We start from the raw sequence: 21,819 nt of genomic DNA, 5'->3' as shown, positions 1-21,819 counted from the left end.
AAAGAGAGAGAGAGGAATTTGGTAGTGAAGAAGTAATTGAACGCTGTATATAAACCCACCAACTGAAAAAGTTCTACAGTGAAAAGAATTGTCCAGATATATAAAGAATTGTCCAGATATATAAAGAATTGTCCAGAAATAGAAAGAATTGTCCAGATATAGAAAGAAGAATTGTCCTGATATTGAAAGAATTGTCCAGATATTGAAAGAACTGCCCAGATATAGAAAGAATTGTCCAGATATAGAAAGAATTGTCCAGATATAAAAAGAATTGTCCAGATATAGACAGAATTGTCCAGATATAGAAGCAATTGTCCAGAAACATAAAGAATTGTCCAGATATAGAGGATAGTCCAGATATAAAGAGACTAGTCCAGATATAGAAAGAATTGTTGAGATAAAGAAAGAATTGTCCATATATATCAAGAACCGTCCATATATAAAAAGAACTGTCCCGATATAGAAATAATTGTCCAAATATAGAAAGAATTTTCCAGATATAGAAGGAATTGTCCGGATATATGGAGAATTGTCCAGATATAAAAAGAATTGTCCAGATACATAAAAAATTGTCCAGATATAGAAAGAATTGTCCAAATATACATAGAATTGTCCAGATATAGAAAGAATTGTCCAGATATAAAAAGAATTGTCCAGATATAGATAGAATTGTCCAGATATAGAAAGAATTGTCCAGATATAAAAAGAATTGTCCAGATATAAAAAGAATTGTCCAGATATTGAAAGACTGTCCAAAAAGGAACTGTCCAGATATAGAAAGAATTGTCCAGATATAGAAAGAATTGTCGAGATATAGAATGAAATGTCAAGAAAGAAAAAGAAATGTCCCGATATAGAAAGAATTGTCCAGATACAAAAAGAATTGTCCAGATATAGAAAGACTTGTCCAGATATAGAAAGAATTGTCCAGATATAGAAAGAATTGTTCTGATATGGAAAAAATAAAACGGATGGGCTGAGATGTGCCAATAATGAAAGATCATAATATCACTGACACAAACTGGCAGCTCCTGAATCGACAGAAAATAAATGGCGAAGGATGAGCACTGAGGGACAGAATGACTCTCTCTCTCTCTCTCTCTGAAGTTCGTTTATTAAAAGCACCCATTCTCTCTCTCTCCCTCTCTGTCTGTCTGTCTGTCTGTCTCACTCCCTTGTTGCTGCCCTTTTCATCAAGTTTTGTAATTAGAGAAAGAGAGAGAGTGAGTGGAGTTTCAATTAGTATTTCGGCCTGGCAACTTTGAAGGACAGTAAGGTCTGTGTAGTCTATGTATCTGTTAACATTTTTCTCACCAAAATTACCCTATCCGACAAGGAGAGCATGTTATCACCCCCGTTTGTTTGTGTGTTAGCAGGATTACTCAAAAACTAAAAGAGAGATTTGGACTAATTTTGGTGAGTATATAATCCATGTACCAGGGAACAATCGATTAACTTTTGGGACCGACCCGGATCGTATTACAGATTCTGGATCCTGAAAACACTTTTTACAAAACCCTAATCAATAATGAGAAAACCTAACCCATTATGAAGAGTGATTTAGAAATTACGTTGTCCTTGTCGGAGAGATGCGCCCCACTGAGTGCCACTCTAGTTTTTTACATTGCTTTCTATGTCCGACTTTGTTTTAATACTTGTAAATTTTCTCTTAGTCAACTTGTTTTAATCTCTCTCTCTCTCTCTCTCTCTCTCTCTCTCTCTCTCTCACACACACACACACACACACACACACACACACACACACACACACACACACACACACACACACACACACACACACACACACACACACACACACACGCCTTTTACTTAATTGCAATCTATTGCATATAATCAGTTACCTTGTCATTATATCGTTTCTTATTTCCAGTCTCTCTCTCTCTCTCTCTCTCTCTCTCTCTCTCTCTCTCTCTCTCTCACACACACACACACACACACACACACACACACACACACACACACACAATATCAACAACTACTACTATTACTATTACTACTTCTACTGGTACTACTATTACTTCTACAACAACAACAACAATAACAATTACTACTACTACTACTATCACCACCACCACTACTACTACTTGCTACCCACCCTATAAAATTTCCTTTAGATTGCTTCTTTAAATCCTGCTAGATACTGCTTCTCTCTTTTTCCTGTACGGCTTATTACCGGAGGGCGTGGAGGGCTGGGGAGAGACCTTTCTGCGATACTGTAAGACCGAACCAACTCCATTGGACCGTAAAGTCTGTGTGGTCTGTATAACTATGAATATTGTGAATAATTTTCACCTTTCCTTCACTTGCATTTCTGTTCATTTTGTTTCTGTATATTGACTTACCTCCTCTCTCTCTCTCTCTCTCTCTCTCTCTCTCTCTCTCTCTCTCTGTCAGTACGATCCCCACCGAAGCTCTCTCACTCCAGCCCAAGAGACCAAGGGATTCCGATAATGTCGTGTCGATTCTTTCCCCTAACTCCCTGCCACCAATACCACCACCACTGCCACCAATACCACCACCACTGCCACCAATACCACCACCACTGCCACCAATACCACCACCACTGCCACCAGTACCACCGCGACCGCTGCCACCAATACCACCACCACTGCCACCATTACCACCACCACTACCACCAATTCCACCACAACCACTGCCACCAATACCACCACTACTGCCACCAATACCACCACCACTGCCACCAGTACCACCACCACTGTCACCAATACCACCACGACTGCCACCAATACCAACACCACTGCCACCAGTACCACTACAACCACTGCCACCAATACCACCACCACTGCCACCAATACCACCACCACTGTCACCAGTACCACCACAACCACTGCCACCAATACCACCACTACTGCCACCAATACCACCACCACTGCCACCAGTACCACCACCACTGTCACCAATACCACTACAGCTGCCACAAATACCATCACCACTGCCACCAATACCACCACCACTGTCACCAATACCACCACCACTGCCACCAATACCACCACCACTGCCACCAATACCACCACCACTGCCACCAATACCATCACCACCACTGCCACCAATACCATCACCACTGCCACCAATAACACCACCACTGCCACCAGTACCACCACCACTGTCACCAATACCACCACGACTGCCACCAATACCACCACCACTGCCACCAGTACCACTACAACCACTGCCACCAATACCACCACCACTGCCACCAATACCACCACCACTGCCACCAATACCACCACCACTGTCACCAGTACCACCACAACCACTGCCACCAATACCACCACTACTGCCACCAATACCACCACCACTGCCACCAGTACCACCACCACTGTCACCAATACCACCACGACTGCCACCACTGCCATCAGTACCACTACAACCACTGCCACCAATACCACCACCACTGCCACCAATACCACCACCACTGTCACCAGTACCACCACAACCACTGCCACCAATACCACCACTACTGCCACCAGTACCACCACCACTGCCACCAGTACCACCACCACTGTCACCAATAACACCACCACTGTCACCAATAACACCACCACTGCCACCAGTACCACCACCACTGTCACCAATAACACCACGACTGCCACCAGTACCACCACCACCACTGTCACCAATACCACCACCACCACTGTCACCAATAACACCACCACTGCCACCAATACCACCACCACTGCCACCAATACCACCGCCACTGCCACCAATACCACCACCACCATAGTCACCAATACCACCATCACCAAAGCCACCAATACCACCACCACTGCCACAAATACCACCACCACTACCACCAATACCACCACCACTGACACCAATAACACCACCATTGCCACCAATACCACTACCATTGCCACCAATACCACCACCACTGCCACCAATACCACCACCACCATTGCCACCAATAACACCACCACCATTGCCACCAATACCACCACCACCATTGCCACCAATACCACCACCACTGCCACCAATACCACCGCCACTGCCACCAATACCACCACCACCATAGCCACCAAAACCACCACCACTGCCACCAATACCACCTCCACCATTGCCACCAATACCACCACCACTGCCACCAATACCACCACCACCATTGCCACCAATACCACCACCATTGCCACCAATACCACCACAACTGCCACCAATACCATCACCACTGCCACCAATACCACCACCACTGCCACCAATACCACCGCCACTGCCACCAATACCACCACCACTGCCATCAATACCACCACCACTGCCACCAATACCATCACCATTGCCACCAATAACACCACCATTGCCACCAGTACCACCACCACTGTCACCAATACCACCACGACTGCCACCAATACCACCACCACTGCCACCAGTACCACCACAACCACTGCCACCAATACCACCACCACTGCCACCAATACCACCACTACTGCCACCAGTACCACCACAACCACTGCCACCAATACCACCACCACTGCCACCAGTACCACCACCACTGTCACCAATACCACCAGCACTGCCACCAATACCACCACCACTGCCACCAGTACCACCACCACTGTCACCAATAACACCACGACTGCCACCAATACCACCACCACTGCCACCAGTACCACCACCACTGTCACCAATAACACCACGACTGCCACCAATGCCACCACCACTGCCACCAGTACCACCACCACTGCCACCAATAACACCACGACTGCCACCAATACCACCACCATCACTGTCACCAATAACACCACCACTGCCACCAATACCACCACCACTGCCATCAATACCACCGCCACTGCCACCAATATCACCAACAGTATCTCTGCATTCCCTTATTCCAGGACTCCCTTCACTACCCCTAATATCAACACTATCACCAGTACCACCACCAATATCTTCAGTTCTCCCTCCACCACCCCTCCCAGTACCAACACTGTCACCACTATTATCACCACTATCTCCACTACCCCTTCCACCAACACTCCCACCACAGTCACCACTATCACCACCAATATCTTTACTTCCCCTTCCATCACCACTTCCTCTACAACCACTGATATTACCACCTATACCACCACTACCCTTTCCACCATTTATCACCACTCCCCTTCCACTCCCACTTCCACCCATATCACCACCCATATCCCCTCTTCCCTATCTCCACTACTATCACCACTACTCCTAATGCCATCACCACTGCCACTAGCAACCATATTTCCACCAATACCATCAATATCACCAAAGCTGGTTCTTGTAGTATCATCACTATCCAAGCTCTCTCAATATTAGACCTTCTGCCATCACTACTAGGCTACTACTACTACGGCTACTACTACTACTATCACCAAGAATTCCAAAACTATCGCCTATAACACCGCCATATCTTGAAGTATTTAACATATTTACTAGCACTTCAACTTTGGCCACCACTAAAAAAAATCCCCATACCCTCGCTATCACCAGTACTACCATTATTTTCACCTGAGCCAACACCACTGATTTCCACCACTGTAACTACGACTGTCACCAATATCACTGCTATATGGTAGAGTACTGCCACCATGTTAAGTTCTGTCACCACTTCTGCCATCAATATCAATACCATTATCACCACCACCATCTCAATCACGATCTTTCCCAATATCACCACTGCATATGAAGAGCACTGCCACCATTTCTACTTCTGACACCACCACCACATCTACAATTTCTTGCACCAACTCTGTCATAACCCCTTCCACCACCATCGCGTTGTCCACCACTGCCATTAATATCACCATCATATTTACTTTAGTCACCATTCCCTGCCACTACCTTTTCTTACCTCTACCACCATCACTAATTCTACCACTACTTTCGTTATCACCATCACCATACTCACATTACCATAATTTTACCCTCGACCCCCATTACTGCCACCACTATCACCTCTACGAATTCCACCACCATTACCACCACTGTTCCTGACACCACCACATGCATACTAACCTCTGCCACCACCACAACTCCTGCCACAACACCATCTCTAACACAACCACGTAACCAATACTAACACCACTATCACTAAGAATTCACACACACACACACACACACACACACACACACACACACACACACACACACACACACACACACACACACACACACTTCTCTTAAAGTCATATTCTAATTATGCATACTGTTTCCTAGTTCCTCATATGTCATTCATTATCATTACCAAAATCATCTTTATCGTCTTCTCAATCCTATATTATGCGCACAGGATGGAAGTGAGGTAGATTCCGAAAACAAAGAAAATCCATAGCCATAAAAGTTAAACCATCAATACAATGACAGACAGACATGTAAATAGATATATATGCACAGTATCTAACATTCTTATACATATTTCCTCATTCCATATGTCCTCGTCATCATCACCATCATCATCATCATCATTATCATTCTCACTAAAGGAACTGAATCTTAGGTAGAATTAACAGAAAAGAAAAGAAACCAACACAAACTAACTCTATGTAAATTCCACTCACATTCATGTGGACATTTTTCTCCTCAGGTGGTGGAGGTGCGGATGGCGGGTGGAAGTGGAGGAAGAGGAACCTGGCCATTCCACCCAAGACCAGCCTCTTGATTACTCTTGGAACCTCTGTGCCTCTCACGCCCCTATGGTGGATGTTGAGGGTGAGCACAGACATCCCCGAGGCCAGACTTACTAGACAGATGGTGACGCCGTAGTACAGACCTGGTGGAGAGAGAGAGAGAGAGAGAGAGAGAGAGAATGCTTTAGTGCCTAATATGACAACAAAGGGTTATTCCTATGCTGAATATAACATTGTCTAAGTAAGAGAATAAAACATATAAGAGATCTGAAAATGAATATGAAACTATTATTATTATTATTATTATTACTACTACTACTACTACTACTACTACTATTTTGCGACTTCCTCTATAGGCATGGATCTGACAGTCCGTTTAGTTCATATAAATCTTAACCATTTCCCTACCACGAAGACTCACCGATATTTGCAGAAGAAGACTAAGGTAATGTTACTCATGAATCTTAATCTTACTAATCAGCGGCGTCTTCTCAGTGGGTGGCAGTGATTCTCTTATCGTCATGAGGAACACCGTCATGGAGAGGAGTGCAGAGATGCCCAACGTCACTTTCTCTCCACTCTCACTCGGTACATAGAACACCAGGAGAGCTGTGGGAGGAGGAGGCGTAAGTATGTCGGTAGGTAGGTATGTAAGTAGGTCTGTTCTCATCTGACTTAGCTAGGCCATTCCTACAACCTGGAATACTAAATTGTAGTGTTAAAAAATTCAGCTGGTATTTGTTATAAGAATGAGCCTTCTCGGTTACTAGGCACTCAATCTTTCAGTCTGACTACACTTGGCCATCAACCTAACTAAAAGGGGTTAGGGATCTTCGTCATGTTATTATAAATGAGTTATAGTGATATCATGAAGCTTCGAAACTACTGCAACTGAAACCGTGAACCAACCACACAAATTCTTGCAACAGCCTTAGCAACCTTAGCTACGAGTACATTCAACTTATGCAACTTCTGAGCTTGTGGGAAAATTAGAACGAAGTGGAGAATTTCAGTGTAATATTAAAAAAATCGACCCCCATCATTTTCTGGCACTTTTGTGGTTTGAGGATGATGAGTGGGTAAGGTATAACAGTGTCTATCTATCTATCTATCTTATCTATCTATCTATATACCTAGACTGCTTCCCCCAAAGAAAGGGAGGTAGCCGAGACAGGACGACACACTCCCAATTTACTCATCCACACACACTCATTTATTCGTATCTTAGCCCCAAAGGGAGAAAGAATGTGCAACAACAAAAAAAATAATATCAACGACCAAGGTAGATATACAGTAGATTAAATTCTTTCACTGTATGTTTCTTGTTATATTTATAAAAGAAAAAAATACAGGTCTAGGGATATACCAAGACTTATAATACTAGATTTCCTACAGCTATCCCTAAAGAGGAAGTGTTCAGCTGGACGGGCATAATGTTTGATGAGAAGAGATACAGACTTCAGAAGTGACAATAAGATTCGTAATGTCTGCTTTTCCAGTTCTAGGATTTTAAAAACGAGTTTCCTGTAAATAGAATATAAAGTGCAAACCTTACCATTTTCAGGGGCCTGGAGATCTGGGAAATTGGCTGGTGGAGAGGATAATGAATAGGGTCTTTGTACCAAGCACACACTTAACGATATAAGTTTAACAATATATGAATTTGCGATCGGACACTATGGATCGAACATATTTACCTTTGATTCCCCAGTAGCACTCTTTTTCAAAACGACACAGATCTAGTCAGGAGAAGATATCTGTGAGGTGAAGCCGTCTTCCTCGCCACCCTATTCATTTAAGCACATTATCAGGCATGTGTTGGTTAAGGCAGCTCCTCAGTTTGTTTCAACCTACAAACTACAAACACAACCTCGTGGCTGTACCTTTCTGGCAACCACAACAACAACCACAGCCAAGAAGTTATAAAAACTGACAATAATGACAATCATGATATTGCTTGTAGTTTATGTGCAATAGAAAAAAAAATTTGCCTTTCCTGTTTTTTTTTTTTTTTTCGTCCATGAACATTGAAAATTGGACGGCACTGATGATCTGTGGCCAAAAAAGTGATTCGTGTGATCTGTTTCACGTTATCCAGACTTACTTATGAAATCCATGGAGAGAAAAGCTGGAGATGAAGACATAAGTTTTGATGCTGATTGTTCATACATATATAGCCAGAGAGAAACTGATTGGTGTTAAGATATGCCAGTGGGTAAAGGTTGAGGAGCCCCATTATGATAGCTCCCCCCCTCCCCCCCCCAAAAAAAAAAAAATCCGTAACATAAACGAAACTGAAAACTGCACCCTCAACTTACCGAGCTTATTGCTAAGGACGGATAAGGAAATAGAGAAGTGAGTGAGAGTGAGAGTGTGAGTCTGTGAAAGTGAGAGTGTGTGTGAGAGTGAGAGTGAGTGAGTGTGAGTGGGATAAGGTTATAAAATGCAGAGGAAATGGAAAATTATAAAGGGGCAAGAAGCAAAATCATCAATTCTATATAACAATAAATGTTATATAAAACGCCACAGGACGGGACGAGGTTGAGAAGGTATAAATAAAAACTTCAATTTTAAAAAATGTATATAACAGGAAAAAAGAATAAACAAGGGAGGCAGAAACTCAAAAAAGTAACTCACCAATCTCACTTATAAAGATGGAGAAAAGGATGAGATTAAAAATGTACAAAAGGATATAAAAAATAAAGGTACTGAAAATTGAACAAAAATCGAAACAAACGTGAGGTAAAAGACCCTGAAATGAAAGACATAAAGAATAGCCAGAAACTTACCAACGTCGTTTCTAATGAGGCAGAAAAGGTTGATTTAATACCTACAAGAAGGACCTGTATCTGAGAATGACTGTGAAGGTTGTATTCTGATAAGACTGAGGACAAGGAATAATTCTTACATATTCTTGGCAGCCCTTGCTACATATTCACCAATCACCTACATAAGGACGCAAGGAAGGGTGACGTTGGGAATGCATAAAAAGGACAATATTTATGGGAGTCTCAAAAAATAAAATGAAATAAGAATGCAGATAGCAAACTCATCTATCTCATTCACAAGGACACAGGGAAGGGTATGATGAAAGACACGAGGTATAGGCTTGCGTCTAAGGTTGATGGTTAAGGTGAGAAGCAAATGTGAAGTGAATGGGTATTAAAATGAAGGACATTAAACTCACAGATGCCATTGATGAAGACGCAGGAAAGGACAAGATTATGAAGCAAAATATACGCCTGCGTCTGAGGCTGGTGGTTAAGATGGGGAGGAAAACTTGGAGAAAATGTATATTAAAATGAAAAAGATTAAACTCACCGATGCCATTTATAAGGACGCAGGGAAGGATGAGATTAAACACATAGAACATAGGCCTGCGTCTGAGCTTGATGGTGAAGGTGATGTCTGGGTAGGGTTCAGGGCAGCAGGAGTAATACGTGATGTTCTTGGCTGCTGTGAACTCAATCAGGTCGAACTCCCCGTTGGACTGGTAGTTGGACATGTCACCCGTGTCCATCTGTTTAACTAGGTCCAGCTGAAGGGCAAGGGAAAAAATGTGTTAAAATCAGTACTGTTCTTGTTTCGTTACTATACTCGTTTTGCTCTAACTTGACCTCAAATTTCCCCCTCTCCACGTTGAATACTGAGCTGTAGCAATAAATTAACACTAGACTATGCTGCTAGCCACAATGAAGTGTTGTGGAAAACATGCAGGGCTGCAGCGTAGTCTATTTCTGCCGCTGAGCTATGTGCAATAAGCTGCAAAAGAGCGAAATTCTGGGCCAAGCTAAAATAAAACAAGTATAATAATCCTTTTTCGTTGCAGTTAATTACTTTCATACAATGAGGCTATTTATATTTTCTTTTCATTACAATCAGGTGATTCGATTTGGCTTTTGAGGACACCTCGACAGTGCAGTGATTTAAATAGTATTCTTTATAATCTAATCCCATCAGATAGAACCCTAGTTAGATGGGTAGCTGGACATGTCACCACTGTCAATCTGTTTCCCTAAATCCAGATAAATGGGAGAAAATGGCATTATACAGTATATACCTCCAGTCAGAGGAGGTATGATTTTGCTTAGCCTTGCCTCTATCAATTCATTATATTCGGTCTTGAAGGATCTTTTGTAACTGGAGGCTAAATCTTACACCATGGGTTCGAAAAATCTCTTCTCCATTAACCAAAAAATTTAGAAATGTTGCAGTCTATATAAATAAGTTCACCTGAGTGGAAGGAGAAGGTATAAGAAGCGCTGGAGATAATATTCCTGTTAAAGATCATTCTTCTTTCCGGTTAGCTAGAATCATTATCATCACCACCACCATCATCATCATCATATCATCACCATCATCATCATCATCATCATCATCATCCTTTATTCTAGCAGAAGATGGGTTAAGGTAATGATCCACAATGCAAGAAAAAGTACAGAAGTATACCTATCAGCACCGTGTCGAGTGAAATGAGCCACACATTCACACATCATTCAAGTCCCTGGAATCCTGGTTTTACCTCACAATGCCGTACAGTTTCCCATTAATAAATTTTTCTGTAATAAAAAATACTACACAATCATTAAAAAAAAAAAAGAATCGTAATATGTAAAAATCTGTATGAAAAAAATAAAGAAAAGACGCTTCAGTATGTTAGACAGGAGTTAGGTGAGACAAAATGATTTTCACAGACAAACTCATGACTGATTTGGCATAAGAATGACCTGTGTTTGGAGGAAGAAGGAACTGAGCATGCAGAATATTCACCCACGTATCTCCCTCTTCCTGCAATACCAGCTCGGAGTGACGACAGCGAGGGAAGCATAAGTTTGCCTGAGAATACTTACTCGTGTATTATTCACAGACGTCACGCAGCTTCAGATAATCCTGCTCTAATGACTCTTGCTGGAAGGTCATGAAGTCAGGTGGGTCAAAGGTATCACGGCTGCTGAGCTTCTGGTAGTGCTGGCATTTCTCTCATTATCTCTTCATTCTCTCTCTCTCTCTGTCTCTCTGTCTGTCTCATGCACACACACACACACACACTCACACACACACACAGACGGACCAACATACAGAGAAACACACAGACACAGACAAACAGGCAAAGATAGACAGACAGACAGACAGACAGACAGACAGACAGACAGACACACACACACACACACACACACACACACACACACACACACACACACACAGACGGACAAACATACAGAGAAACACAGACACAGACAAACAGGCAAAGACAGACAGGCAACGATAGACAGACAGACAGACAGACAGACACACACACACACACACACACACACACACACACACACACACACACACACACTCTCTCTCTCTCTCTCTCTCTCTCTCTCCTTCTTCATCTATTACCTCTCTCTCTCTCCATCCCTCCCTCACAACTCTCCTTTTCCATTATTTTTGTAGCATCGAAAAGGGTAGCCAAATCACGTGTGTCCCTAACTGTGTCACTCACTCATTCACTCACGTCTTCATTAAATCTGTTTATTTTCTAAGGATACGATATACAGTTAGGCCTTAAAGAGTATGTGATAGCGTGTCTGGGGTGCGTTTGGGGGTGTGTTGGATGTGCGTCTAGGTGACCAAGTAACTGCGTCGTACCTGAAGTCTTAAAGGTGACATAGGAGGGGAAAATAAGTAGTAGGCAATTTGTTATATGGGACTCCTGTGAGCCACAAGGGTGTCACTTAAGTGCTTATCCAGTACGTATATAATCATTTCCTTCCATTTCCAATACTGAATGGTAGGGTGCGATTTTAAAAATGTTTCTTGTCTTTCTTCCCTCCCTTCTCCACTTTCTCTCCCCTCCTTCCACTTTTTCCTCTTCTGTTCCATTCTTTTCCCTCTCTCTTTTAGTCCAGTTACTTTCACTCTCCCTCCACTTCTACCTTCATCCATTACTCATTCCATTTCCTTTTTTCATTCCTCACATTCTCCCTCCCTCCCTTCCTCCCAATCTCGCCTACTTCAGTCCACCACCCTCTTCCTCATCCTTCCTCCCCTTCCCACCTTCTTTCTCTCGCCTGTTTCTTTTAATTCCCTTTATTTCCTTCTTTCTTGCTTTATTTTCTCTTTTCTTTCTTTAATATCAGGTGCTCTTGTCTTATCATATTTGTCTCTTAGAACTCCTTTGGTTATGCCCTCCTTACTATCCTACATTTCTCTCTCTCTCTCTCTCTCTCTCTCTCTCTCTTTCCCATTTTCCCACCTTAATTTCTCTCTTCTCTTTCAGCACTCGACACCATTAACTCACCAATACGCAAACCAATTTTCCTCTTTCCTTCGTCCTTCAAAGCTTCCTTGTGCCCTTCTTCACCTCTGTCTGTCTGTCTGTGTCTGTCTGTCTCTGTCTCTGTCTCTCTCTGTCTCTCTTTCTCTGTCTCTCTGTTTGTCTGTCTGTCTGTCTGTCTGTCTGTCTCACCTGGTAGCCATCGTAGGTCCAGGAAGCCCACATCATCTTGCAGCTCTGTACGTCGAAGGGGAAGTACTCCACGTTCATATCACACGATGACCTATAGATGCCGTGGGATAGCCAGGTGACCTCCCCTACAGCCGTCACTATCACGTTGGTGTTGATCGTGGCGGCTGAGTACTGGGCGTCAGCACTGGGGAGAGAAGGAGGGAGATTAGAGAAGGAAGGAGAGAAGAAGCGAGAGAGAGGGAGGTAAGATATGGAGGAAAGATAGACTGATATAGTGTGTGACAAACAAGTTGCTTCCCCTGCGTTGGTGTTGACTGTGGGGGCTGAGTATTGGGCGCCAACAATGATGAGAGAAGGGGAGAGGTTATTAAAGGATGGAGAGGAGGGATGGATGGATGGAGACAAGGATGGATGGAAGGAGAGAAGAAGAGATGGGAAGAGAGAGGGAGGGAAGATTGGAGGAAGGAAAGGTGTAAAAAGACAAATTGTGATAGCTAGGTGACTTCTCTATCAGCGATAACTATCAGCGTGGTGTTGATAGTGGAGACTGACTAACGCCCGTCATAGCTAGGGAAAGAAGGGGAGAGGGTAGGCAGGAAAGAAGGCATCGAAAAAGGGAGGAAAGAAGGGAAAAAAGAAGGAAAGACTGAAGTTAATAAGTCAAGAGTCACATATTTGGGGAAAGAGGGGGAGAGATTGGGGAGGGAGTGGGGAGAAATGAGGAGGCATGGAAAGTGAGAAGGAAAGAATATATAGGAGATGGGAGGCATGGAGGATGAAGGTAGGAGGGAAGGTATTGATGTCTGGTGGTGAGTATTGGGAGTCAGCAATGGGGAGAGGAGAGAGGTTAGGGAGGGGTGGAAGAAAGACGGATAGATAGTGAGCTAGGATGTAGGAAGATAGATAGGTAGGAAGGAAGGACGACAGGACGGAAGGGAGGTAGGGAGAACATGTGCAGAAAGGAAGGAGTTGATAGTGCTGGTAGCACCGCGAAGACAAGAGAACTTAGAGAGGGAGGAAAGAAGAAAAAAAGAGGAAAGGTTGAAGGAAAGAGTGTTGAAAGAAAAGGTCGAAATGAGGAAGAAGGGAAGGAATGAAGACAAGAATGAAAGAAGGGCGAGAAGGAGAGCAGCCAAGGAGGAAAGGAGGGAAGAAGAGAGGAGGAAAGATAGACGGAAAGAGGTTGAAAGAAAAAGGGTCAAAATTGGTAGGAATGAAGAAACGAAGACAAGAATAAAAGAAGGACGCGTAGCAAAAAACAGGGAATGATGGAAGGAATGAAAGTTATTGGGAAAGGGTGGATAATGGTGAGCAAGAAGAATGGATGGTGAGGTATCCAGGTGACTCCCTTTCGTCAGTGACCAGTACGTTGATGTTGATGGTCAATGCTGAGTATCGGGCGTCAACAGTAAGGAGGGAAGGGTAGAGAGAAGGGAGGGAAGGGTAGAGGGTAGAAAGGGACGAAGGGAGAGAAGAAAGAAGGAAGGCAGAAAGGATGGAAGCAGAAAAGGAAATGCTCTTGAAAAAATCTATATGGCAAAAAATGTTGGACTAATGTTGATAGTCTCTTAGAGGGGAGAGGTTTGGGGAAGTACAAATAACAGAGATGATGATGAAAGAAAAACAATAATAAATACTAGTACTACTACTACTACTACTACTACTACTACTACTACTACTACTACTACTACAACTACTACTACTACTACTACTACTACTACTGATGATGATGTTGGATAATAATGATAAAATTAATAATAATAGTAAAAATAATAATAATAAAAAATAATAATAAAAAATGAATAATATTATTAATTAAAGAGACTGATAAGACATGAACAACTTCTTTGGACTTCATACGTACAGTCTTAGAGGAGATTATTCCAGTGACAATTTGCAGATGATTAGTCTCTCTCTCTCTCTCTCTGATATCGAAAGCCTTAAAGTACTCTCGTTAGCCCTTTCATTACTAACGCCAATCTGAGGTCCTCCTCCCCAGGCTCTCCTAGGGGGTCTCAGGGGGCGTTCCTATAGTCCTTTCAGCTTAAGTTGGCGGAAATTTTCGTCCTTTTTAAACTTATTTCCCGTAGCACAGAAGGACAATAAGGGAGATATAGTTTTTTTTTTTCCTTTCCGTAACTCTTTGGGTAGTGTTCTGTTGTTACAAATCAGCATTCAAGATGGAGAGATGGAAATTTTAGACCAAGTGACAGTAAACAGAATATATAGACTTAGCGGAGGGGGAGGGGGTGGATGGGGATTCTGCATATTAAAACTGAGTGCAGCTGTGATAAGGCAGAGATAGAGAACATTATACTCCTTTTATTCTAACTAGGCCTAAAGGTGCCATCTCTCCATCTTGAATACTGAGTTGTAAAAACAGATTAACACTTGATTATGATGCTAGTCACGAGGAAGGGCTATGGAATGGATATACTGTAGAGTCGTAGCACTGTCTTTTATCTGCCATCAAACTACGTGAAATAACTTGCAAAAGAGGAAAATCTGGGCCAAGTTAAGGTGAAGGAACTATAGCAACTTCAGGATCAACTCAAAACAGTATCCTCTGTTCACTTTAACTTTTCCTAAAATTGCCATCTCTCTGTCTTGAAAGCTGAGCTATAACAAGCCATTAAAACTGGAATATTGTGCTAGTCACGAAGAGGTGCCATGGAATGAAGGCAGAGCCGAAGCATTGTCTTTCTCTGCCACTGAGCTACATGAAGTAAGCTCCAAAAGGACGAAAATCTGGGCCAAGTTAAGGTGAATGAAGTATAGGATTCTAGGCACAGGTCTAGCAAAGGTTGAGGCCTAAGAGGTATACAGTAAATGATCTTTCTCACCGACAAGGACAGTATATTTTCACCCTTGTTTGATGGTTTGTTTGTTAGTTTGTTTGTTTGCAGGATTACTGAAAAACTAAGAGAGATCTGGACAAAATTCGGTGGGAAGATAGCCCATGTCCCAGGGAACAATCGATTAACTTCTGGGACTGACCCGGATCGTATTACAGATTCTGGATCCGGAAAACACTTTTTGTGAAACCCTAATTAGTGATGAGAAAACCTAATCCATTATGAAGAGTGGTTTTGAAATTATGTTGCCCTTGTCGGAAAGATACACTTCACTGAGTGTCCCTCTAGTTATTTTTCATTAAGGTCCAATCTTATTTTTTAACACTGCAACAATCTTCTTTAACTATACATGATGAGAATTCTAATTATTGCATCTTGGCCTTGCAATGACGAAAAGAAAAAAAAAAAAAAAAAAATTAGAAATGAGGCAGGAATGAGTCTCCTTGGTTACTAGGTTTGGTGTGTTTCCAAGTGACAGACTTTCGCCCCTTCCCCCTTTCCCCAACTAAATGGGTGTACCATGAAATTCGATGAGCCTAAAACATGATTAGAAATGAATCTCCTTGGTTACTAGTCCAACCAAATCTCCCTTCTTACTACACCTGGTCATCAAGTGGGCTGAAAAGTGTTTGGGATCTTCAGTGATTAGCAAAAAAAAAAAAAAAGATAACGCTTACTATTGACCTCCATTTCCTCCTTGGTCTGTATTCTCGTCAGTTAAGAAAGGTCCCTAACACCTCTTTCTTAGCGATTTATTTTTTGATACGGCTGGTTAATATCAATATGTATGTTATTTGTGCTGATTATAATGGTATTTTAATTATTTAAATGACACAGAAGTGGTTAGTAAGGTGTAATCAGTCAAATAAATCGCTTAGGAAAAGGTGTTAGGGAGTTTCCACACCCAACGAGGATTCGGGCTCATCAGTGGGTTTCCGAGTACCCAGGAATCCTCCTAGGGTACTTTTTCTTTTTTTCCCTCTTTAATGTGAAAAATGCTAATCCACAGGTAACACCACTAAACCAAATTTGGCTCTCGGAAAAAGTGTGCGTGTGCGTGTGTGTGTGTGTGTGTGTGTGTGTGTGTGTTTAAGAGAGAGAGAGAGAGAGAGAGAGAGAGAGTAAAACCAAGGAGAGAAAGTGATCACCTCTCCTCTTTCTGTCGAGTGCATTTGGGAAGAAGGGTGAGAGTGAGAAAGGGTAAAGAAAATTAGGACGGAAAGAGGGAAGGAAAGAAGGAAGGAAGGATGGAAGGAAGGATGTGGAAAGGAACGGAAAAGAAAAGAGGGAATCCCAAAGAGGAAAGGATGGGGAACGCGAAAGAGGAAGAAGAAGAAAAATAATAAGGAATGAATGAGAGTTGAAGAAAAAGGAAGCGGAAAAGAGGGCTGGAGTAAAAGCGGCAGGAAGGAAAGTGCGAAGGAAATAAAGAAGGAAGCAAGGAGAGGAATGGAGGGAAATAGTACACAGGGAAGATTTTATATATATATATATATATATATATATATATATATATATATATATATATATATATATATATATATACAGAGAGAGAGAGAGAGAGAGAGAGAGAGAGAAGATAAAATACTGAAGATAGAACGCAGTGGCAACAAAAACTTACATTAGGATGAGAGAGAGAGAGAGAGAGAGAGAGAGAGAGAGAGAGAGAGAGAGAGAGAGAGAGAGAGAGAGAGAGAGGTTACTGCGTGATTAAAAGTTTTGCCTTCAACTTCTGCTCCTTGACGAACTGGATTTTTGATTAATCAATTTCCTTAAATGTATCGTGAACCGTGTCTTATTATTTCAGTCTGCCCCTTCTCCCCCTCCTTCTCCTCTGTGTATATATATATATATATATATATATATATATATATATATATATATATATATAGATATATAAACACTCCTGACCGGGAATCGAACCCGAGACTTCTAGATAAAAGTCAGGCGCGTGTAATATGTCTCTCCAACATATAAAGACGCTCGTGTTGTGTCTGGGATAGATTAAAACTGTTGTGTCACTTGCCGTGTTGCGTGAGCCTCAGCAGTAATCCTGACGTGTTGAGATTGAAATACATCCTCCCTAAACCGATTTACCTGTTCCTCATACAGTTCAGGTAGCTTATCCGTTATCGCGCCGTGGTGTAGTGGTAACAGTGCCCGACTCTTATCAAGAAGTCTCGGGTCCGATTCCCGGTCAGGAGCATTAAAAACAATTGTACACATTCGTGTAATGTCTCTCTCTCCAATATATATATATATATATATATATATATATATATATATATATATATATATATATATATATATATATATATATATATACTAAAAAGCACACAGAGAGCGCATACCTCCAGCAATGCCGTTGCCATTAAAAAGAATCCGGATCCGGATCCGTGGAGATATTGAGTGGAATACATAGGATCCGCATCCGCCCCCAAATTTAATTAATTGTTCTTTGACCCATGGCCCACTCCTGACAAAATTTTATTGAAATTCATTGAGAACTCTTGAAGATATTGTGCTGGATACATAGGATCCACATCCGGATCCGGATCCACCCCTAAATTTAATCATTTCTTCCTTGGCCCATAGCACACCCTTCCACATACTTTCATTGCAATTCATTGAGAACTTTTGGAAATATCGTGTGGAGAGACAGACAGACAAACATAGGTGAATACGTAACCTCCTCCAATTTGGTTGCAAAGGTACCGTGTATATATATATAATATATATATATATATATATATATATATATATATATATATATATATATATATGTATATATATATATATATATATATATATATATATATATATATATATATATATATATATATATATATATAATACATTTTCCCTCACGAACTGAACTGAGTAAAGCTGCCGGGATTACTGACAACCCTAATTCGCTCCCTCTAATCTCCTCCTTCTTCATCGTTTCTGTCTGTCTATCTGTCTGTCTGGCAAATCATTTACCCAACTGGATCTGGGTAAATAAATTAATTTTAAATCCAACAAAACCACACCATCTGATATCGCATCGCTCATATCGTAAGGCTAATATCAACGTCAAACTACATAACAATAATAAAAAAGACGAGTTAGTAAGTAGCTTTTTAAAATTTATCTAGACAGCAGTTTACTTGCAAAACCAATACCAATGATGTATGTGTTAAAATATCCAAGGTTTCTGGGATTCTTTTTAAGGCACAGCTGCAGTCAGGAATATTGCTCCAGTTTTTGGTCGAAGAATTACGAAACTGTAACACAATATTCTGAAAAGTCTGTTGGGGCATGAAGAAAACAACACAAAGTTTCAGAAGTCATTGCTCACCGTCTTGCTGTTTATCGTTTAGGGTCCGCAGTAGTACATGACTTTAAGATCAGCAGTATAAAACAACTGTATTGATCACTATATTCGTTTTACTCTAACTTGACTTAAAATTCCCATCTCCCCATCTTGAATGCTGAACTGAAAGAATAGACTGACACTAAATGATGATCCTAGTCACAAAGAAGTGCCATGAAAAGTATGTAGTGCAGTAGCATTGTCTCTTTCTGTCCCAGAGCTACGTAATTTAAGCTCCAAAAGGACGAAAATTTGAGCAGAGCGAGGGTAAAAACAGAATAGCTTACCCTTAAATAGCGTGCTTATGTAATCCAGAGTGAAAGAAAACCAGCTGGTCCTTTGAAACAGCTCAGAAAAAATTACAGCTTATCGCCATTTACGGATTATGCAATGACCCCGCGGCACTTATGAGAGCTTTCTGTCTATTTATCTATTGTCAGACGCCTTAATCCCGTAAGGGGTGGCCACAAATAAATCGCCTCCATGTCGCCCTGTCCCTCGCCATTTCACTGTCCTGCTCCCAGCTCACATCCCCCTCTCTCATATACCTCTCCACTCCATCCCTCCATCACATCCTTGGCCTCCCCCCCTTCCGCCTCACTCACATACACTCTCTTCGTCAGTCTCTCACCCTACATCCTCTCCACATGGCCAAATTCCATCTGCTAAAATTACCTGATCTACTTACTGTTCCTTCAGACCAGAGTCATTGTCTACAAATTAATAGTCTAGTTCCATCATTCAGCCATTTCTACATAATTAGTCGCCCAGTCAATACACGAGGTATGCATGAGACATTAACCTCCTTACTGGACGTCACACCGTAAGCTTCGTAACACCTTTTCCTAAGCGATTAGTTCCGCATATTAGACCTTCTCATTCTTTTGCATGCTGGTTATATCTTTATCGATACAGTCTGCATCAGAATCATGCAGAACAATATTTTTTATGTAATGTGCAGATTAAATCGCTTATAAAGAGGTGCTGCGGATCTTCTTACATTTAAAACACTGCTCTAACACTCCTTCAGCCTACGAACCATTATTTATTGCGGCGTGTTATGTATAGATGATCCAAACTGTGAAACTCAAAATAATAATAATAATAATAATAATAATATAATAATAATAATAATAATAATAATAATAATAATAATAATAATCTATCTATCTATAGCCCGACTCCCTAATCCCGCACAGGGTGGCCGCAGACAAAACGCCTCCAAGTCGCTCTGTCACCACCATTTGACTACCCTCCCCTCAACTCACTCTCCCCTCCCTCATGTACTCTCAACTCCATCCCTCCACCTCATCCTCGGTCTACCCCTCCCACTCCCTCTCTCCACCTCACCTACATACACCCTCTTAGTCAGTCTTTCATTCTCCATTCTCTCCACATGTCCAAACCACCTCAGTGTATTTCTCCTAATCTTCTCAACCACATCCACATCCACACCCACAACGTTCCTTCATTTCTTCATTCGTCAACCTGTCCCTCCATGTCACTCCACATGCTCCTCTCAAGTAACTTGTTTCCACTGCTCTCACTCTTGACTTGTTCCCTTCTTGCAAGGTCCACGCCTCGCTTCCATACATAAGAGTAGGGATCACAATACTATCATGGAGTGACTTCTTAACTTCCATACTCACCTCCCTACTTCTCATCACTGCTTTCAGTGAACCAACAACCTTTCTTCCCTGCTGTACCCTTTCACGCACTTCATCCCCCAAGGTTCCATCCGTACTCATCACATTACCCAAGTACATGAATGCACTCACATTCTCCATATCCTCTCCATCCAACCTCACTGCACACTCTGTGACTTCATTCCTCAAAAACACCAAAACTTTACTCTTGTTTATATTAACTTTCAGATTCCTCCTCCTACACACTGTCCCAAATTCATTCACCAAACCTTGCAACTCCCATTCATCTTCATTCAACAATACTGAATCATCAGCAAACAGCAACACCGGAATCTTCCAAATCTCACCCTCATTCATTAGAGCCACCCCCACATCCACTGCCCTACCTTGCGCCTCCTTTACAACCCCATCCATGTATAATAAACAGCCATGGAGACATCACACAACCCTGTTACAGTCCCACATTGAGATCAAAGAACTCACTCAGCTCACCATCCACTCGCACCGTAGCCCTAGCTCCTTACATACTCTTCACAGCACTCAACGATTTCCCCTCCACTCCATATATTCTTAATACCTTCACATACCTTGCCTATCTATTCTGTCATAAGCTTTCTCCAAGTCCATGAAGGCAGCATACACTTTCTTTCCCGTCTCTAGATACTTCTCCACTAAACATCTTAGATCAAATATCTGATCTACACACCCTTTTCCCTTTCCTAAATCCCCCTTGTTCTCCTCCAACTATCTCCTCTGTCATATGCCTAACCCTATCAATGAGTATTCTACCATATATTTTTCCAGTCACACTGAGAAGGCAAATACCCCTATGGTTACCACATACTTCTCTCTCCCCTTTTCCTTTGTATAAAGGAACAGTTAT

The 21,819-nt window shown here is 41.9% G+C and overlaps 1 protein-coding gene across 1 annotated transcript in view; it reads right to left on the bottom strand.

Annotated features, from left to right (window-relative positions):
* LOC145405241 (neuronal acetylcholine receptor subunit alpha-10-like) overlaps positions 1–21,819 on the bottom strand; it is a 91,550-nt gene that overhangs the window by 33,306 nt on the left and 36,425 nt on the right. The window contains exons 3-6 of the mRNA XM_080276662.1: positions 13,081–13,264; positions 9,948–10,164; positions 7,101–7,235; positions 6,558–6,769 (exon numbers count right to left, since the gene is read on the bottom strand). Coding sequence (XP_080132788.1) covers positions 6,558–6,769; positions 7,101–7,235; positions 9,948–10,164; positions 13,081–13,264 — 748 coding nt within the window. The remainder of the gene's footprint in view (positions 1–6,557; positions 6,770–7,100; positions 7,236–9,947; positions 10,165–13,080; positions 13,265–21,819) is intronic.

Source organism: Coenobita brevimanus, chromosome 66 (genome assembly GCF_032717465.1).
Source record: "Coenobita brevimanus isolate Jiangsu-jjx chromosome 66, ASM3271746v2, whole genome shotgun sequence".
NCBI classification, from domain to species: Eukaryota; Metazoa; Arthropoda; class Malacostraca; order Decapoda; family Coenobitidae; genus Coenobita; species Coenobita brevimanus.
The sequence above is the reverse complement of the archived record's forward strand: the minus strand, read 5'-3'. Positions and strand labels throughout refer to the sequence as shown.